Source organism: Callorhinus ursinus, unplaced genomic scaffold (genome assembly GCF_003265705.2).
Source record: "Callorhinus ursinus isolate GAN/ISIS: 27379988/994484 unplaced genomic scaffold, GSC_fseal_2.0 scaffold7, whole genome shotgun sequence".
Lineage (NCBI taxonomy): Eukaryota > Metazoa > Chordata > Mammalia > Carnivora > Otariidae > Callorhinus > Callorhinus ursinus.
The window spans coordinates 7,215,661-7,235,605 of NW_027397069.1; the positions used below are offsets into that span (position 1 = coordinate 7,215,661).

General features: G+C 42.8%; 1 protein-coding gene across 4 annotated transcripts in view; it reads right to left on the reverse strand.

Annotated features, from left to right (window-relative positions):
• Positions 1–18,531, reverse strand: part of UBAC2 (UBA domain containing 2) — a 168,413-nt gene extending 149,882 nt beyond the window's left edge. For 2 of the 4 annotated variants that reach the window (XM_025874647.2, XM_073894373.1), the window contains exon 1: positions 18,317–18,470. In XM_025874647.2, coding sequence (XP_025730432.1) covers positions 18,317–18,347 — 31 coding nt within the window. In that variant the 5' untranslated portion in view covers positions 18,348–18,470. Of the gene's footprint in view, positions 1–18,316 lie in introns of all 4 variants that reach the window. The other 2 variants (XM_025874646.2, XM_073894374.1) reach the window with 2 other exon arrangements.
• Positions 18,532–19,945: the final 1,414 nt, after the last annotated feature.

Here is a 19,945-nt window from a genome sequence, read left to right on the forward strand (position 1 = left end):
ACATGGGTACTGGGCTTCTTTTTGGGGAGATAAAAATGTTCTGTTATTAGACAGTGAGTGGTAATGACTGCACAACAATGTGAATGTACTGGAAGTCAATAACTGAACACTATAAAATGGTGAATTTTGTGCCATATGATTTTTACCTGAATAAAAATATGCTTCCTTTCTGCACTGAAGACACTAACCACAAGGTCTTGCAAAGCTTAGCCATGTGGGCTGTTACAGAAGCATCACAGCTAAAAGAGAGCAGGGGTGGGACTGGGGGGGTAGACACCCAGCAACTGTGCCCGTCCCCACAAGTCAGCCATGTAAAACTACACGAGTCAAAAACCCCAGTGTGGTTCACACCCCAGGGAGGAGAGGCCACCGTATCCTATCATACTGGTTTCTCTATTTCTGACCACTTGACTATTTGGTAAACTTCTCACGGTTCCACAAGAATGGTGTCTCATGAAGTAACTTCAAGTATTTCATCTGAAAGCGGCTAGAGCAAAAATAAGCATGGAAGTCCAAGAAAAGTACAATAACCTGTGCGCTGCAAGGGCCCCCTTCTGTTACCATCATGGTTTATTCTTTGGAGCTATGAGCTTCCTAGAGGAAAACTCAACGAAACTTAATCTGTGTCCAAATGAGGGAGGAACGAGTACCTTCTGGTGACAGCTCAACAAAGATTTCCATAAAACTGCCTGGAAATCAAAAGATCCCAACTTTATTTTTGTCACATTCATTTTCTTATAATGTTCAAAAGTAAAATGCTGTAAGCCATCCACAATCATCCTCATGTACGGAGGAGAATTCAAGGACACTGGGCAACTGCCACACTGGCCATTCCTCACACAGGTCACCAAACAACCGGGCAGACTGCCTGGCTCATGAGGGCAGCCAACAAACACTGGTTACTGGACCAATGCTTGTAAAATTCATCAGGGAAATGAAGAGGAGAAAAGACGAAGAGTTTCCAGAAAACAACAACAAAAAGGCAAGGAGGAGAACTTACTTTCTAGATACAAAAATGTATCCTATATCTAAAATACTTAGACAACCTGAGTTAGGGGGACAAAAAAGAGCAATAAAATTTAAAAAGAAGTTCTAAAACAGAACCTAACACAAAGGCTTACATGCCAGAGAAAAGCGTGCCAAACCTGCAGGTCACCAACAATGGCCTTAGTCACCTATGCTTTTATTTTGGCCCAGCCACTATGTGGGACACTACTCAGGTTTATCCTTCTTAATAAGAGTTTATACACACATTAAGCCTTTCAAAAACAAAAAAACAAAAAAACAAAACAAAAACATTAAGTCTTTCATTAAGCATAAAATGTAATAATTGTTAAAAGTGCTAATTAGACAGGGAATACATTTATAATGCATTAATAATTTTAAAATCCAAAAGAAGAAAACTATGAATGTTATGCACAGGGGTAATTATTCAACAGTAGGAACGACTCTGAAAAAGTGAATCTGTGGATAGTTCTGAATCCTGTGATAAACCGTAAGAGGAAAAAAAAGTAATTTTAAAAAGGGGAGAAACATGTGGTTATTGGCAAGGAAATCTGTTCAAGTGCCTAAAAAGGCCAGGCAGGGATCAGAGACATGGGGGAAGTAGATGGCATAAAATACATGATCAGCAGATTTCTGTCACGTAACAATTCAGTCCCAATGTTGCCAGATCCAAGCAAAATCTGGATTTCTGTCTTTAATACTCCAACTTTAAAATGTTGGGAAAGTAACTCTCCTCCCACCCCTGTACCCTCACCACCAACACACGAATCAAAACACAGCTGTGTGGCCTGCCAGCTTTCAAGCCTGGCCTAGAGAATCACCGGAGAGGCAGACTCGTGTCTGAGAAATGCTAGGTTAAGAGAGGGCTGAGCTGGAAAGGCCAAGTACGACGGAAGCATGGCCAGTAACAGCTTCTTGACAAGCCACAGATGGTTCCACATGTTCAAAGACCCAGTAAATCTCCGAATGAACCAAAGTAGGGTGACAAGGAAGGGTACCACAGCTACAAAGGTATACACTAGAACATGTGAGGAGACAAATGAGAAAGGGGTAATCTGCTCAGCAGGTGTCTAACACAGGCCAAATGGGTCTATTCTGGGCAAAGATGCAAACAGAACACACATGTATACGGTGGAGAAACCCAAGTCTGACTCTGAATCTCTGAGGAGCCAATGAACCTCTTCCACTCGTGTCTGGTGGAAAAGCCTAAGAGAACCAAATTTAAAATCCATTTGTTTGGACTTGAATGTGGCCTTTGGGCACCGAATCTGTGTGTGAGGGGGCATGCCACTGACATCTGTAACCCCCGGTGCCGAGACTGGCTAGCTGATGGGGACAAAAAGCCACACTTAAACTCTAAGCACTAAAACTGGTTCTAAAGGGACTAAAGAATCAAATAAAAACAATGAAACCACAAAGACAGCTAGATAAAATTTCAGTTCAAGATGACAGACTTGTACACCTGTCCACTTTTCCTCCCTTCTAAAGTTGTACTGAAATAAAACAACCCTCAAAACACCAGAAAAAGGGGCGCCTGGGTGGCTCAGTCGTTAAGCGTCTGCCTTCGGCTCAGGTCATGATCCCCAGGGTCCTGGGATCGAGTCCCACTTTGGGCTCTCTGCTTCACGGGAAGCCTGCTTCTCCCTCTCCCAGCTTGTGCTCCCTCTCTCTCTGTGTCTCTCTCTGTCAAATAAATAAATAAAATCTTTAAAAAAAAAAAAAAAAAACACACCAGAAAAACATCTCCTTCCAAATGAGTCCAGGGAACTAATCAATAAATACCAAGACCTGGGGAGAAGCATGAGCAACATGAATTACTTATCAGAATAATAAAAATTATTCTGTTCTATTCTACTCTATTCTTAGAATAGAGTATTTCTCAAACTTCAGTCACTCCCATTGCAGCACCACAGTTTTTGCTATATCCCAGTATCACCTATCTTATTATTTAATATTTTCTTTAAATCACCTTACTATGATTTAGTTAAATGAACGTATTTTAATTGAAACTCAGTATTACCACAGTGAATGGAAAATGAGTGTCACTTTGTCATCAACAGGTGGTAACTACAAAACTAAGCACACTTTACTAAATTCTCACTTATTTTATTGCCGATAGAAAGGCCTGGGCCTACCTCCTGCTCTCTGCCACGACAGGAAACTAGTGCTGTCAGGTATTTCGGACTAGTGCCGGAGACTTGCTCTTTGATATGATCAAGACGAAAGGGAGTCCTTACCTTACCTTTCTTTCAGTGACACCTCATGCGGGGCCCACATCCTGTTTAAATCATCTCCAGTAGCGTAACCGGCACGTGTGCATGGTGACCCCTGCACCAGCAGCCCCTTCCACCAAACCCCGCCCCAGACGCACGCTCTCACCTTTCTTCCCATGCACGGCCATTCATTCCACCTCCCCAGCTGAAAAAGAGGCTTTACTCCCAAAATGAAATCTAAGAAACGCTCTCCAAAGAAAGGGAACAAACCACTTCAGGAGGACCCCAAGAGGGCCGGGGGTCCGAGAAAAAGTAGAGAAGAGCTTGGGGCGACGTCAAACTCCCAAAGCAGATGGCAGCCTGGGTGACAGGCAATGGGGACAGCAAGGTGGCAAGAGGGTCACTAAGGAGTAAAATTCACAGAAAGTGCCAAGCCCACCTAACTCTGCTCACCGCACCGGCGTCTCACCACCCCTTGCCCCAGTGCCTGCTTCCCACCTCTGCGCCCTGTACGGGTAAACCAGCTGGTCCACATGCCTCACATACTTGAACTGAGCCTACAGTCAGCCCTGACATTTAAGGTATGGGCCTCATGGGGACAAAGACCTACCACAAATAAAGAGGAAACCCACGCCAGCTACTTTCACTACGTACAAGAATGGCTAAGCATGTATCCACAAAGTTCACTACCTGTGTCCTCTATACAAAAGTTAACTCCAGGAGAGTGTCCCCAGCATCAGGGAAAAAAACAAAGAGGAAGCCAAGAAGAAAATGATGCAAGAATCAAGAAACAGCAGTAGTTGAGTTGAACTTAAAGTAGTGAAGAACTACCAGAAGGAATTAAGAGACTCCTTGAAACAGCACAGGTTTTCTGATCTGGGCTCTCTTTCCTTCTGAATCCAACCACACATCTTGGTTCTACCACAAATATACAATCATAATAACATAAATAGGGCTACTGGTTTTGATTTTCTACATAAAAATCAACTTACTGACAATACACGGAAGGCTTCGTTATCATTACAGAACAGACTGTAAACACATAGCATATCCAGAACACAAACCAGGAATTAGAGAGAAGAGGTACACATGCTCTTGGTCCAGTTTCTCATCATCTACTGATCGTACCAAAAATTGATAAATCACAAAAAGGGGTTTCCTCCATTATTTAAAATCATAAAGGTTAACCACCTCAAGGAGTAACCAAAAGAAAACTAAAAGATGAAGGAGATGTTGGAACGCAAATCCCTTATCTTTCATTATGGGAAACCTATAAATAGAACCAGTAGTTGACAAATCAGTAGAGGCATAAATATGTCATTTAAAGCTATAATAGTAGCTATAATAGAAGCAGCAAAGAAAAAGGAACTTAAAAGTGGTTACTCCTAGTAAGGAGAATTCATCTTATATCCTTCATTTTTGGGGGGCGCCTGGGTGGCTCAGATGGTTAAGCGTCTGCCTTCGGCTCAGGTCATGATCCCAGGGTCCTGGGATCGAGTCCCGCATCGGGCTCCCTGCTCCTTGGGAGTCTGCTTCTCCCTCTGCCTCTCTCTCTCTCATGAATAAATAAATATCCTTAATTTTTTTTTGCCATATGCTTATCTTACTCATATTAAATACACACACACATAATTCATAGGGAAAAACAATCTACAAGAATATACTCCATACCTTTGCTGGCACTGAGAGAGAATTTCACATCTCACTTTTTCCTCTCCTGGGCTGTTCAAATTTGTACCGGCAGTATATAGTATCTTCATAATTAGGTAAAAAGATACAAAAAATGTTAGATGAATATTCAATAGATCTCAGAGGCCTAGGACCTGATAAAGAATTTGGCCTAATAAAACTTATTATTAGCTTTGATTTTTGTAAATTGATCTTGTATCCTGCAACTTTGTTAAGCTTATACGTTAGTTCTAGTAGCTTTTTTGTAGATTCCATCAGGTTTACCACATAGGTTATCATGTCATACCTAAATAGACACGTTTACTTAGTCATTTTCAAAAAAAAAAACTTAATTAGCTAAATCCCCTTATTTTAATGCCTTATTTATGAATGAAAAGCTTTACACGAAAAAAACTTCATGAATAAAATTAAAAAGCAACTGACAAGTGGTTAAAATATTTGTAACATACATCAAGACAAATAATTATACCCTTAAAGGCTTTTATAAATCAACTTAATAAAATGCTAACATTCCAGTAGGAAAAAAAATGGGCAAAATAGTCAAATATGTTCAAAAGATATATTAAAATGCCCAGTAAAAATGAAAGAGAAAAAAGTTCACTTTCCCAGACATTCAAAGATATGCAGATTAAGGCACAAATAAAATGCCATTTTTTCATCTCTCAAGTGGCAAACATTATTTTAACTTATCTCGTTTCACTGTTACAAGTTTGGTGAGAAAGATATGCTCCCAAAAAGCGTTAAGTGATACATCCTTCCTGGAAGGATCAGCAGTGCAGATCCAGAGCTTTAAAATGTTCCTTTCTTTTAATCCTGTAATTCCAGATTTGTGATCTTTTTTAAGATTTATTTATTTATTTTAGAGAGAGAGTACACAGGTGGAGGGAGAGGGTGAGGGAAAGAATCCCAAGCAGACTCCCCACTGAGCAAGGAGGCTGATGTGGGGGCTCGATCCTAGGACCCTGAGCTAAATTCAAGAGTCGGACCCTCAACTGACTGAGCCACCCAGGTGCCCCTGTGATCCTTTCTTCAGGATGAACTCAAAGATATGATCAATAAATCAACTATAAAGATGCTCACCACAACACTGTTTAAATGGGAAAATGCTGGAGGAAAAACATTTAACTATAACATGTAATAATCTTTCAAAGTCATGATTCCGTAGCTAAGATAATTTTGGGGAAGCCCACAAAATGCGTATTTGAATGCCATGTCTGTGTAAAACCACACACACACACACACACACACACACACACACACACACGTATACACGTGTGAGAGAGAAAAGAATGCACAGGGAAGCGCTTACATGGAAAAAGTCTAAAAGACTGAGCACTAAACTATAGTGATGGTTATTGGGGAAGTGGGGAAGTAATTATATGGGACTCTTCCTTTCCACATTATGATTTACATAATTTTTTAATTTTTTGGCAGCAAGCATGTTTCAGTTTTGTAATAAGACAAAACAAAACAATGTTAGAAGTTAGCTTTGAACATTATTAACGACATGAGGCAAATTCATTTAAAAAGATTAAATGAAGAAAGCAGAATACGAAACTATATATAGGTCCAATTATGCTTTTAAAAATGTTGACACATATACATGCAGGTGAAAAAATTTACACAACACCAGTATGTAAACAGGGATGAAGTCTGGGCAGTACAATGACTGGAATTTTATGTTTCTTCCTTACAGTTCCCAAATTTTATACAATGAAAACCATCCCCAGTAAGTCTTAGAATCAAAGAGTTAGTATAGTTAAACCTTTTTGTTGCAGGGCCACTAAGGTCTCAGAAGCGCTCATTGGCCTCCTCGGTCTTTAAGAAACAGTATGGCTGACAACATTAGGACCACACTCAGCTTCAGAACACCTTCAGAAAGAGAAACACCTTTTTGAGACTCTATGTTACATTCAAAGGACGAAGATGACATAACACTGGGAAATGTCTGAGAACAATGGCACTAGAACTTAAAAAATCTGAAGAAAAATATCAGGGAAAGAGAATAATGATTTAAATGAAGGTTAAATTACAATTCTTATTTATAATCATAATTTAAATGAGGGTTAAATCTTAACCAACGTACAGAACAATGACTACAGGTGATAACATTGTATTGTATACCTGAAATTTGTTGAGAGTAGATCTTAAATGTTTCCATCACACAAACATATACACACAAAGATAACTAAGTTAGATGATGGATAGGTTAATACACTTAATTTCACATTTCACAACATGGACATGTAACAAAACACCACATACAACATAAATATATAAAGTTTTTGTCATTATATCTCAATAAAACTAGTAAAAATAAACTAAATAAGGGGTGCCTGGCTGGCTCAGTCAGAAGAGTATGCAACTCTTGATCTCAGGGTTGTAAGTTTAAGCCCCACATCAGATGCAGAGATTACTAAAAAAAAATAAATTAAAAAAATAAAAATAAACACTATAATATTCGACTTAAAAATAAATTTAAAGCAATTTTTTAATTAAAACAAAACTCAAGTTTACCAGAGTTCCAACAGGCACACTGCAGAAATGCTGGAGTAAATTATTTACAAGATATTCTTTTTTTTTTAAGATTTTATTTATTTGTCAGAAAGAGAGAGAGAGAGAGCGCGCACACACAAGCAGGGGGAGCGGTAGGCAGAAGGAGAAGCAGGCTCCCAACCAAGCAAGGAGCCTGATGTGGGGCTCGATCTCAGGACCCTGGGATCATGACCTGAGCCAAAGGCAGACGCTTAACCAACTAAGCCACCCAGGGATCCTTTTTTTTTTTTTTTTTTTTAGGAGAGGGAGAGCAAGAGAGCGAGGGGAGGGGCAGAAAATTTTTTTTTTAAGATTTTATTTACTTATTTGAGAGAGACACAGCGAGAAAGGGAACACAAGCAGGGGGAGTGGGAGAGGGAGAAGCAGGCTTCCCGCAGAGCAGGGAGCCCGATGGGGGCTCGATCCCAGGACCCCAGGATCATGACCCGAGCCGAAGGCAGACGCTTAACGACTGAGCTACCCAGGCGCCCTGGCAGAGAGAATCTTAAACAGGTTCCACGCTCAGCACAAATCCCAACTTGGGCTTGATCTTACAACCCTGAGACCATGACCTGAGCCAAAATCAAGAGTCTGACATTTAACCGACTGAACTGCCCAGGCACCCCAACAAGATATTCTTTATCAGGTTGTACTTACTAAATTCCATACAAATTTATTTTTAACATAGTTTGATTTAAGGTAGGCTCCATCTTCATTAAAACAACTGACACTGAGACAACTTGAGAATGGAAGAAGGAAGATAATAACTTGACTACTAAGGGAAGAAAAGGGAAAAAGAAGAAAATGCAAATAACTATAGTGCGTTAGCTATGACAAAAAGATCCTAATTAGGACATAAAATATCCCTACTGAAAGCAAAACTGGATCTTGGTTACAACTTAGAACACAGAGGGAGACTTGGGGGTTGAAAAGAACGTGGCAGAACACAGGAGTAAGCACTTGTAGCAGTTGCAAGGCAAGGAAGGAAAAGCAACAGGAATGCAGTTTCCAAGCACTGAGAAACCAGCTCCACTGCTAAGCTCAGCTATTATATTCGTCACTAGACTGCGACTATCTCAGTGGTCAGGAGAGAGAAATGGAAATAAACTTCCTTAAGTCTGAGAAGCAGTAGTGTGCATTCATTCAGAACATAGACAATGGACCCAGATTGTCTAGGTTCAAATTCTAATTGTGCTTGTTACCAGCTATGTGATCTCAGTGAAGCTACTTAAATGTGCCTAAGCTTTCTCATCTGCAAATTGGGGAGAATGATCCCAATACCTCCTTGTTCTGAGAATTAAATGAGTTAATATATATAAACTGCTTAGAACAGAGCCTAGTAGTAACTGTTACATAAGCAGTGGGTTACATAAGTAAAACTTACAGTGTGACAGAAGCAAAACTAACAATAACTCACCTTACTGATTGAAAATTTTTAAGAAAACATACAGTACGTAGAATTCTCATTTAGATTGTGATACCTTCTCTCAGATATTTTTCCTAAGGCTTAGAAGTTATATTGCCATTGTTCCTAGCCATTTTCCTTAAAGGGAGAGGGGAATATATTTACATCAACTTTGAGAGTAGGCAAACCTGGATTCAAATCCTAGCTCTTCTGCGTACTAGCTACATGATTTTGGACAAATTATACTCTGAGCTTCAAAATATTCATTTGTGGCAAAAACAGAATAGTAATACCTAGCATTACTCTGAAAATTAAATGTAATAACTTAAGTAAAGCAATCTTTTCTCCCTTAAATTGCTGGTGAAGTTATACGTACCATCCTCTGGAGTTGGAATTTGGCAGTATGTGTCAAAAGTTCTAATACTCTTTATTTACTCTTCTTCCACTTCTAGAAACATCTGAAAATTAAGATGCTCTAAACATCATTATAATAGGGGAAAAAAAAAGGAGAAAAGCACCAACCTAATTCTGTAAGAATAGCATACTTGGGAAATGCTTATGACAAAGGAGAGAAAAGCAGGATACACACATAGTCATTGTGACTGCTTTTTAAAAGTCTTTTGTGCGAAATAAAGGCAAGTTACAAAACAGTATTTGAGTGTGATAAATTTATTTTTAATTATTTGGATTTTCATTTTTGCACTAGAAAAAATATGAATATAAACACCAAGAGGTCAATAAATGCTATTTTTATTTCTTTCCACTACTTTTCCATATTCTGGAATTTTCTTTAATGAATTCTATTAATTTTATCATAATAAAATCAGTTCATTTAAAACAAGAACAAAAATGTGTTAGGGAAAAAAAGATGAAGAAAATTAACTGAAATACTAACAGTGCTTTTTTTCTATCTTTCAAACTTTCTATAACTTTTAGACTGAAAAAGAAACACTATTTTTAAAAGCTTTCTCCTAGGAAACAGTACGGAGGTTCCTTAAAAAGTTAAAAGAAGAACTACCCTACGACCCAGCAACTGCACTACTAGGTGTTTATCCAAAGGGTACAAAAATGCTGATTCGAAGGGGCACATGCACCCCAGTGTTTACAGCAGCACTATCAGCAATAGCCAAATTATGGAAAGAGCGCAAATGTCCACCGACTGATGAATGGATAAAGAAGATGTGGTATATACCTACAATGGAATATTACCCAGCCATCAAAAAGAATGAAATTGTGCCATTTGCAACGATGTGGATGGAACTAGAGGGTATTATGCTAAGTCAAATAAGTCAGTCAGAGAAAGAGACAAATATGATTTCACTCATATGTGGAATTTAAGAAACAGAACAGATGAACACAAGGGAAGGGAAGTAAAAATAAGATAAAAACAAAGGGAGGCAAACCGTAAGAGACTCAAATATAGAGGACAAAGTGAGGGTTGCTGGAGGGGTGGTAGGAGGGAGGATGGGCTAAATGGGTGATGGGCATTAAGGAGGGCACTTGTTGGGATGAGCACTGGTTGTCATATATAAATGATGAATGACTGAATTCGACTCTGAAACCAATACTATACTACATGTTAACTAACTTGAATTTAAATTAAATAAATAAATAAATAAAAATAAAAGCATTCTCCCTTGGGATGCCTGGCTGGCTCAGTTGGTAGGGCATGCAACTCTTGATCTCGGGGTCCTGAGTTCGAGCTCCATGTTGGGTAGAAATTACTTAAATAAATATATAATTTAAAAAAATGAAAAATAATAATAGCATCCTCCCTCAAGCTTGTTCTTCCCTAATTAACACCTGTCATTCCTTCTCAGTTAAAATTCTTTTTTTTTTTTTTTAAGGTTTTTGTTTTTGTTTTTGAGAGAGAGAGCACAAGCATGGGGAGGAGGAGAGGGAGAGGGACAAGCTGACTCCCCGCCGAGCAGGGAGCCTGCGTCAGGCTCAATCCCAGGACCCTGAGATCATGACCTGAGCCACCCAGGTGCCCCTCAGCTAAAATTCTTAAATAAATAGTGTATTCCTTGAGAATTTCAAGGATATACTCCCCTAAAACTTAAGAAAGTGTAGGAAAATATGTAGGAAATAGCTTCTCCATCCCCGTTGGCTCACGGGAGCATTAAAGGCAACTGTGCAGGGTTTGGGCAACCCAGGCCTGATGAGTTAACCCTTTACTGCAACAGAGAATGAAATTAGAGCAGGAATATATAAATTCTAAAGTCACCTTTAAAGAGGCCAGTCAAATGAATCTTGGCCCCCAAAACAGAAACCCAACTAAAACAAGATAATAAAATTAGAGTTCCCACTAAGGTACCAAATACCAGGGCTGCTGCATACCAAAAGGAGGTTCTACACCAAAATGCAGAATTTACAAAGACAATTAATCTAGTTGCAGCCCCATAACTCTTAGCCTCCTCTCAGCCCGATTATGAATATAAGAAGAGTGAGCGGACAGCAAGAGTTCTCTACTGAACCGAGAAAATTAGGAAAACATTTTGTGGAGTGGGCATCCAAGTGCTATGAGTACAACCACACCCTCACATCAACCTGAGTCAGGGGCTCCACGGGCCTAATTCAGTGAGCCAAATATGTGACTCCTGTGGTGGGGGTACAGTGGATTTCCACCTTGGGAAACCTAAAGAGTGTGAGAAGGAGAAGTCATGTTGATGCCAGGGCTCAAAACACACAACCAAGGCAAAGAATCAGCCATCCCAGCAGAGCAGAGGTGGGCCACAGGGAAGAGCCAGCAGTGGGGTCATCTTTGGCTCAGTCCGACGGTGCCCTTAAGCAAGCCAAAAGGACTCCAGAAGGAGGAAATTATAGGTGGAGCTAAGTTCCAAGGAACGAAGGGTCACCCATAAAGCCCACCAAAGTAAAGATGAATCCCCCCAAGTCAGGAGAGTAGCAGGCAAGGGAGTCTCACACGAACCTAAAGAGCCCCAAAGAGAGGCAGCTTTAACCATGGACCAGGCTAAGAGCCACACAAGAACTATCCTAGTTCCTCACGCTTCCTCCTCCCACTCCACCTAATCTAGAACCTAATAAGGTCAGAAACAGAAAATCTGAGAGACAGAAGGGAACACAAAAAGAGCAGAAGCCAATCACACCCCTTTCTCTCACAGCAAGTGGTTGTCAAGTCCAAGTCTTCACTGGGAGGAAAAGGAAGAAAAAGTCTTACCTTTAAATGAAGACTGAAGTGTTGATTCAAATACTCAACTGCATATTTTGATTTTTTTTAAGTAGGCTCCATGTCCAACATTGGGCTTGAACTCACGACCCTAAGACCAAGAGTTGCATGCGCTACGAACTGAACCAACCAGGTGCCCCTAAATGCATATTTTGAATTTTAAATTGAGCCTATATTTTGTGACTTCTATTCCCTAAGATTATCACCACTTGAATGTACCTTTCATCTTTTATTTACTACTGAATTCCAAGCACTTAGAAGAGGGGTTGGCTCACGGGAGTGCTCATTAAATAGCTGTTGAATCAATAACTTGAAGAGTGAATAAAAAGACCTAAGTCTGATTCCTTTTCACAAAGGCAAAAAGCTTTCCAAGCTGAGTATACTTTAAAGAGATGGTGAGAGACAAAAATATCTGATCATCTCCTACAAGTTTTGTATTTAACACACTGAATACATAACTAAACAAAGAATATGTCAGTAACAACACAGCTTGGTACTTCCTAAAAAAACAGCTGTAGTGGTAAATTTTTGAGGTGTCCATTTCAACATCATTCGGGGGACAGAGTACGCAGACTGTGAATGACCCCACCAATCCTTACGGCTCACCCACCTCTAAAGTGAGATGAATGTCCTTATTGCAGGCTGACACCCTTGGATGCATCTAACTTCCCTAACTACATCTGACTCCAGGCTCCCTAACTGGTTTTGAATCAAAACCAGTTTCACTGGTTCCAGTTCAGCTCAAAACTTTATTTCCCACGCTAATAAATTTGCACCAGTTTCCATCTCAGTGCTGTGTGAATTTTAGTTAGCAAAACATCCAAGCACCTGAGTCTTCAAAGGGCCTAACTCAGCTATGTCTTCCCCAGATTCCCTCCCCACTGCGTGTCCCTATGGTCCACTCTCATTATCTGCACTGTCTACCTCTGGCTCACTCCTTACCTCCACAAAGCAGGTTTTAACCTTAATGCGCTACTGAAACTGCCCTCCTTACCGTAAGCATAACCCACTACTTCCAAATCCAGTAAACTCTGAGGATATGAGAGAAACCCGTAGATGTGGTCAGGGGCTATGAAGAGAACCCGGTGAGCATGGAATTTAAACGTAAAAGTCAAGGAGTAAAGAATTTTAGAAGGAAATGTTCATCAAGGCCAATACAAGAGAACATTTCACTAAGACAAGGACCGGAGGCATCCGGTAGATTTGCTGGCGTGGAAGTCCCTGGTCACCTGGTCCAGAGTAGTTTTTGTGGTTTCGTGGCACCGTGGGGTAGATTCAGGCTGCGGTGGGTGGAGTACAGAGCCGTGCCAGTAGGCAACCATCAAAGAAGGGCTGATGAACTGCAGAGGGCTAAAGAGTGCAGGGAGGTGGGAGAGGAAATAAAGTGCAGATCCTCTTTCAAGGACTGAGGCTAGGAAAAAGAAAGTCAGCAGCTGGGAAAGTACAGGACAGGGTCAACAGACGGGCTATGCTTTTGTATTTTTGAGAACACACTCAGAAGAAGGATCCAGTTAAAAATACCTAACCCTCGTCTGGGAGCTTTACACACCCTAACCCTTAATCTTCAAAACAACTCAACAAAATAGATAATATTCACCCCTTTCCACAGGTAAGGGATCTGAAGTACTCTGGGAGTCTCTGAAAAGCCCACTACAGCATCAACAGGAGAAAGCACCAGATTTAACCATGTGCCAGGCTCATCCTCTAAAAGGAGAGGATGTAGAAGTGGTGTTAGAAAAGGCAAGAGAGAATGAGTTAAGAAGAGATGGAGGGTGGGCTTCAGCTAGAAGAATGTTTCATTCTTTTAGCTTGGGGAAAAGAGAAAGGAATCAAAGTTTGTACGCCTGACCAACTCTTACTCATCCCTCAAAACTCAGCTCAAGTATTACCTACAATGGGAAGTCACTGACAACTGCTAAAGTGTGGCTCTAAACAAGTGACAGCCCTTATTGTGGGGGTGCATTAGCAGTGAGATGGGCCGAGACCGGGACTAGTCTCGAGGATAGGATGAAAGGGGGAAGAGCACAGGGAGAGACTGAACCCAAGGACTCAGCTCAGATTAGGCGTCGCACATGAACACGAGGCTGGGTTTTTTCAGATGACTAGTGGGACACGTGTACCAGGTCTCTGAGCGTCTCGATGAGAATGCAACTCCAGTAATTAACTGTGGGTTCCAGACCTGAGATGGAAGACGCCAAAAATCGGCTGTAAACTGGAGACAAGGGGAATGGAGAGTATGGCGATCAGAGTCACTGTGGTGAGAGAGAGTGAAGAGCTCAAGAGTTTACTGACAACAAAAGAGGGCAAATCAAATTGAACTGGGGGAATAAGACAGGTTTCTCCCAAGGAAACACCCATCTCTGCCTACTCTGCTGTCTCCCCCTACCCTACCGTCCCTCAGCTACTAGAATCGCCTGAGGCTCTGTCCTAGCCTCCTAACTCTACTCACTGCTTCGGGTGCCCTCACTCATATCCATGGCAGAGCTCGCACCTACCTAACCATATCCAGTCCAGCTCCCTCTCTCCAAATGCCCCCCCCCGCCCCGGGTATCTCTGTACACTACAGACCCCTCCACATTAAACGCGGCCACTGCTGAACTCATCTTTCCACAAAACGAGCTCCCCCTTTTCCACATCCCCTGCCTTACGGAATTTTAACACCATCTGTCTACGTAGAGCCACCTTCAACTCCTCTTCATCCCCCAAATCCAACAAGTTTTATTGACACAACCTACCTACTCACACATCTTTAGAATCCTTCTTCCCCATCCTGTTCATTCTCGCTGCTACTCCCCTAACTGGAGCCTTCAGCATCTCCTGTTGGACTCTATTCACTCTGCTCCTGCTGCTGGCCACCCTTTTGTTTTGATCTAAATCTCTCTGCCCCTCAGAATCTCCTGGGGATGCTTTAAAAATTCAGGTTTCTGATGCCCACATTAGCCCTTCTCAATCTGTCTCTCTGGGGATGGGATCCAGGAATATGGACATTCAGAAAGTTCCATGGTTGATTTTTTTTTTTTTTTTTTTTTTTGTGCAGCCAGGACTCAGGCAGCATTTGGAAAACACTGCTCCCATCACCAACAATAACCTCCCATCTTCCTTCCCCCAGCAACGTGAAGCATTCCCAAGTAGTGCTCTAGATCATCACCTCCTTCCACTTCTCCGGACTTTGGTCTATCATTCATTCCTGTCTGTGTTCCTGAAGAGGAGGGAACCATTCATCCACCTTCTTCCCTAGCTCCTCTTTTCCCTCTTCAGGCGGATGATTTCAGCACACACCGCTTAAACTGCTCAGTCCAGCCATAACCAACAATCCTCTAATTCACTACCTCCTGCCTCTTTGCCAGGCCTGCCCAGGCTCTGTCCCTCTTTGAGGCCCTCTCCCCACTTGCATGCCTGACAAACTCTTACTTATCCCTCAAAAATCAGCTCAAATATCACCTACAGTAACAACCGTGCCTCTCCCTGCACCAGCCCACCCCCCGTCAATAAACCCACAGCACCAAGCAGACAAGTTGTTTCATTTCTTTTTTAAAATACTTCCCCACTAGAAAATGAACTCCTTGAGGGTGGGAACTAAGCCTGGAATACATCTGACACGCAATTAACGTTGGTTAAGTCTATTGTTGCACAGTGAATATACTGTGAAGTGACTAAGTAATGGGAAAACTTATTAGTAAGTATAATAAGTGATACATCTATTAATTAACACATAATTAAGTGATGCACTGGTCTATAAGCAATCTAAAATAAGTCTTGAACATGTTTCCTATGCACTTCTATCAAGTCATAATTACATGACTAGATAGACAGCAATACAGTTTCAAAGACATAGTCACAAATGCCCTACCCTTGATTTAACGCCCTGGCAGCCCCAGCTTTCTTTAGTACCTTGAAAATGCCCTGCTGTGCCTGTTTCAGTCTTTGTGCTTGCTGTTCCCTTTCTGCAAAATGCACATTTTTCAACAAATTCTGACGTGGCTGGCTCCTTCACACCATTTGGGTCTTGGCTCAAATGTCACGTTTCCATATATCTTCCCTGACCACACTTGCTGAAGCAGGCATCCACCATAACCTCAATCTCCATGCCATTATACTCATATTGTCTTTGTGACACTTATCACTATGGGAAATCACATTGTTTGTTAACTCACTGGATGCTGGTCGCCTTTACGCAGTTTACCTCTTCATCCTCTATACACAAACAGTGTGTGGCTCACATGGGTACCCCATAGAATAAATGGGTACCTGTTGAATAAATAACTCAGAGGAAGGCAAATGTAACACTAAAACACCATTATCTACAAGTCACATAACGAGGGACATTTGCAGGTGGTAGGAAATGGCAGGGACTTTTTCCCTTGAAAAGCGTATTAGCTCATCATCCATGGGGTCATGGGTAGGCAGGTTATTCTTCCTCAGGATATTTACTCAAGATCAGAACTTTGACTTACCAAAAAGCCACACAACTTGCTAAACAAAATCACTTCCCTCTCAGTGGATAGCCTTGCAAGGAAAAATTTTAAAGTAGATAACTGCTCACACCCAGTCTTGCCAAAGACCAGTCCTGGGAAAACCGCCCGACGTCCACTAAAGAACTGCGAACACAAGGGACTGAGACTTGTTCAACATTGTCATCCCAGCAACTAGCACAGTTTCTAGCCCACAATAGATGCTCAAAGTGTTTGTTAAATGAGCACATAAAACATGGCCTTCTGAAGAATGGCCATCCCATCAAGTCTTACCCTGAGGATACACTTATTTTAGAAACAGGCAAGACAGCTGAGGAGAAGCCTTGGCCTACACCTCTCCCTGGGCAGGAGTTTCGTTCCTAGGATTCGGTACTCATCAACCCTGCGCCTTAGGTAATCAAGTATGACCTTCCACAGTGTCACCATGTATCAAAGCTGAATAAACTTTGCCAACACAGTGACTACTACAGTAAACAGTAACCCAGTAATAGTAACCTTTTTTATTTTTTCATGTATTTTGGTCAGCAAGTAAGGATAGCTCAGAAGGTTGAAATAACTAAAATTGAAGATTCTACCATTAATTTTATATCCACCAGTGGAGGGCTCACTGTGTGATCCCAAGAAAAATCACACCACTTTCTTGACCAGCAGTGTTAACAGTCCTTTAACCAAAGGGTAGTTTGGGGAAGATTAACTAGCCAGTAGTTGTAACCTACTCTGAGGCCGACGAGTACCATAAATCGAATTAATTATGAAACAAGGGAAATCATAAATATTCAACCCACTCCAAAACCTGAGAGTGAGGAAGATTTAAAATGATGCCTGTGGCGTTGATATTTTCAGCCTAAGACCTGTATTCTCAGAAAAGATGTCTAACAGTAACAACAGATCTCTAGTATTTGGAAATGTCAACTGCTTCCATACCCAGTCATGAAGCGAGATATGAAGTCCTAACAGAGACAAGCAATTGCAAATTACACTTGTTCAAACAGTTCATGTTGCTGTACCAGTATTTCATCTCAGTGCTGTTTACTTAACACACAAGCCACCTTACCAATAGTCAACTAAACAATTTCAGGGAAAAAAATAAAATGGTTTAAAAGGCTATATATACTTCTTTGCCCTCTGCTGACTACCACTGATGTTCAAGTGAAAGATCACAGCAACATCCAGCAGCAATGTCCGCACTTTGCTGCCAAATGACTTAACTTCCTTCCACTTTAATGTACTTTAATCAGTTTTTATTTGTCTAAAAACTCTTAAGAGAGACCGAGGAAGAAAGAAATCTAAGTAAACCTGAGCGGTCAGCTCCTGAGACAGCGGTTGGAAATTTGCATCTGGGGGAGAGCCAGTTCGGTCCCTCTGTAGCCTAAATGGAGCAAGGTGACTGGGAAGGGGGCAGGCTTCCAGCATCTGCTCCACCAGGACAGCCTCTTCCTTCGGCCTGGCACACGCGCCGCTGAGCACAAGGGGTCGAGTCCGGAGAACACCAGGACACCCAGCCCGACCCTAACTGTCCAGCCCACCTGCAGCAGCCCCTGGAACACCTGAGCATCGCACCTGGGGTTCATAGGTGGGGGCCGGGTCTGACGGCGAGACTCAGTCCCCACTGGACCCTTCAGGCTGAGGTGGGGGCAGTGCCTGCTGCCCCTCACGGGAAGGAACCCCTAAGGTTCGGGCGCGGAGATGGAGGGTCGGCCCCCAAACCTCCTGCAACCCCGAGGGTCCCCGCTGCCCCCAGGCTTCTCAAGGAGGTGCCCAGGGTGGCGCGTAGGGAACAGCCAGGATGGCGGCAGCCGGTACTCACAAAGCCCACTGGAGCCGGTGCTGGTGAACATGGTCCCGCCGGACCCGGAGCCCCCGCGGGGCGACAGGGGGAGGGGAAGTGGAGGTGGAGGGACCTGGCGACCGCGCAGGCGCACTCCCGGCGTGGCAGCGAATCCGGCACCTGGAGTCCACTCCAGGGGCCGCCTGCGAGCGGCGCATGCGCGGACCGTGGGACACGCCGCTCTGCCCGCCCCCTCCCTTCCTGCCTGGGAAGGGAAGTCCGTCCGCAGTCGGAGGGATCCGTTTGTCCGGGTTTTCCCGACTGCCGCGGGTCCCGTTTAGAAAAGCAATGGGAGTTCCTGGGAGGAGCGGGAGTGTAACTCCTGGAAGCAGCTCTTGAGGAGCCGCGTGGCAGCGGATTCCTCGGGAGGGCCGGCGTGGCGAAGGTATTCCTTGCGACCTCTAACCTCTCCCCGGACTGGACGTCCGGCGCGGTCCACGCATGCTCAGTCTTTCTGGGCAGCCCCCCCACCCCCACCAGCCCCCAGCCCCGGAGGCTCTCTCCCCCAAGGATGTTGACAGTAACTCTCTGGAGTTCCGGTGTCCCGCGAGTGCGAGAGGCCGCTCAGTCGCGGAGAGCTGCGCTGTCCCGCTGCCCCCCTCTCCTACGTCGATCCCGCGCGGCATCCCCTCGAGCGCCGTGTGCCGTGGTCACGGGATCCCACCCTTCCACACCGCGCTGGCAGGTGGTCAGATCCCAGGCGTGGCGAGTCTACTGAGGCCGAGCGACCTTGCTCCCCAAACTTCTGCCTCAGCGGCCTTCCAGACCTAGCCATTTCATTTTTTTTCCTGTTGCAAAATGAAATGAATCTTTACTAAGGCAAAGTCATGTTTTTTTTTTTTTAAGATTTTATTTATTTATTTTACAGAGAGAGACACAGCGACAGAGGGAACACAAGCAGGGGGAGTGGGAGAGGGAGAAGCAGGCTTCCCGCGGAGCAGGGAGCCCGATGTGGGGCTCGATCCCAGGACCCTGGGATCATGACCTGAGCCGAAGGCAGACGCTTAAAGACTGAGCCACCCAGGCCCCCCAAAGTCATGTTTTTTTTGAATGAGCTTGAGCCTGAAAACTTTAATTTTATATTATGTAGTTATTAAAGGATACGTATTATAGGGAAATTGACCAACTACAAGCCTAAATGAAAAGGACAGGCTGCACAACGGGATGGCGTACTTAAAATACTGTTTGAGTGCTTGTAAGGGCCAGCTTGTAAAAGCTGAGCTAAATCTGGAATTTGTGGAACAATAAAACACAGTTCCTGCCTTTAAGAAGAGGTGCCAGTGACCCAAAATTTTATCACTGATTATTGCTAGAAGGCAAAAGCATACGTGACTTACTTTCCTTAGGCTTTTCTTTGTTTTGCAGAAGCTGTTGGTAGGCAACAAAACCCGTAGCCAACATAGGTCACTGGTTCTCAAAGTAGGTGTGGCCACCCCACCCCAATTTAGGGAATCCAGACAGGCCACAACTATTTTCATAATTAAGACTTTTTTTTTTTTTTTACTCTTACTCACTCAGGAGTATACAGTGGAGTTGCCGGTTGATCAATGCATCATGTTACAAAAATCATGCATGGGTAAGATCAGTTCAAACTGCAAGATAAACCAA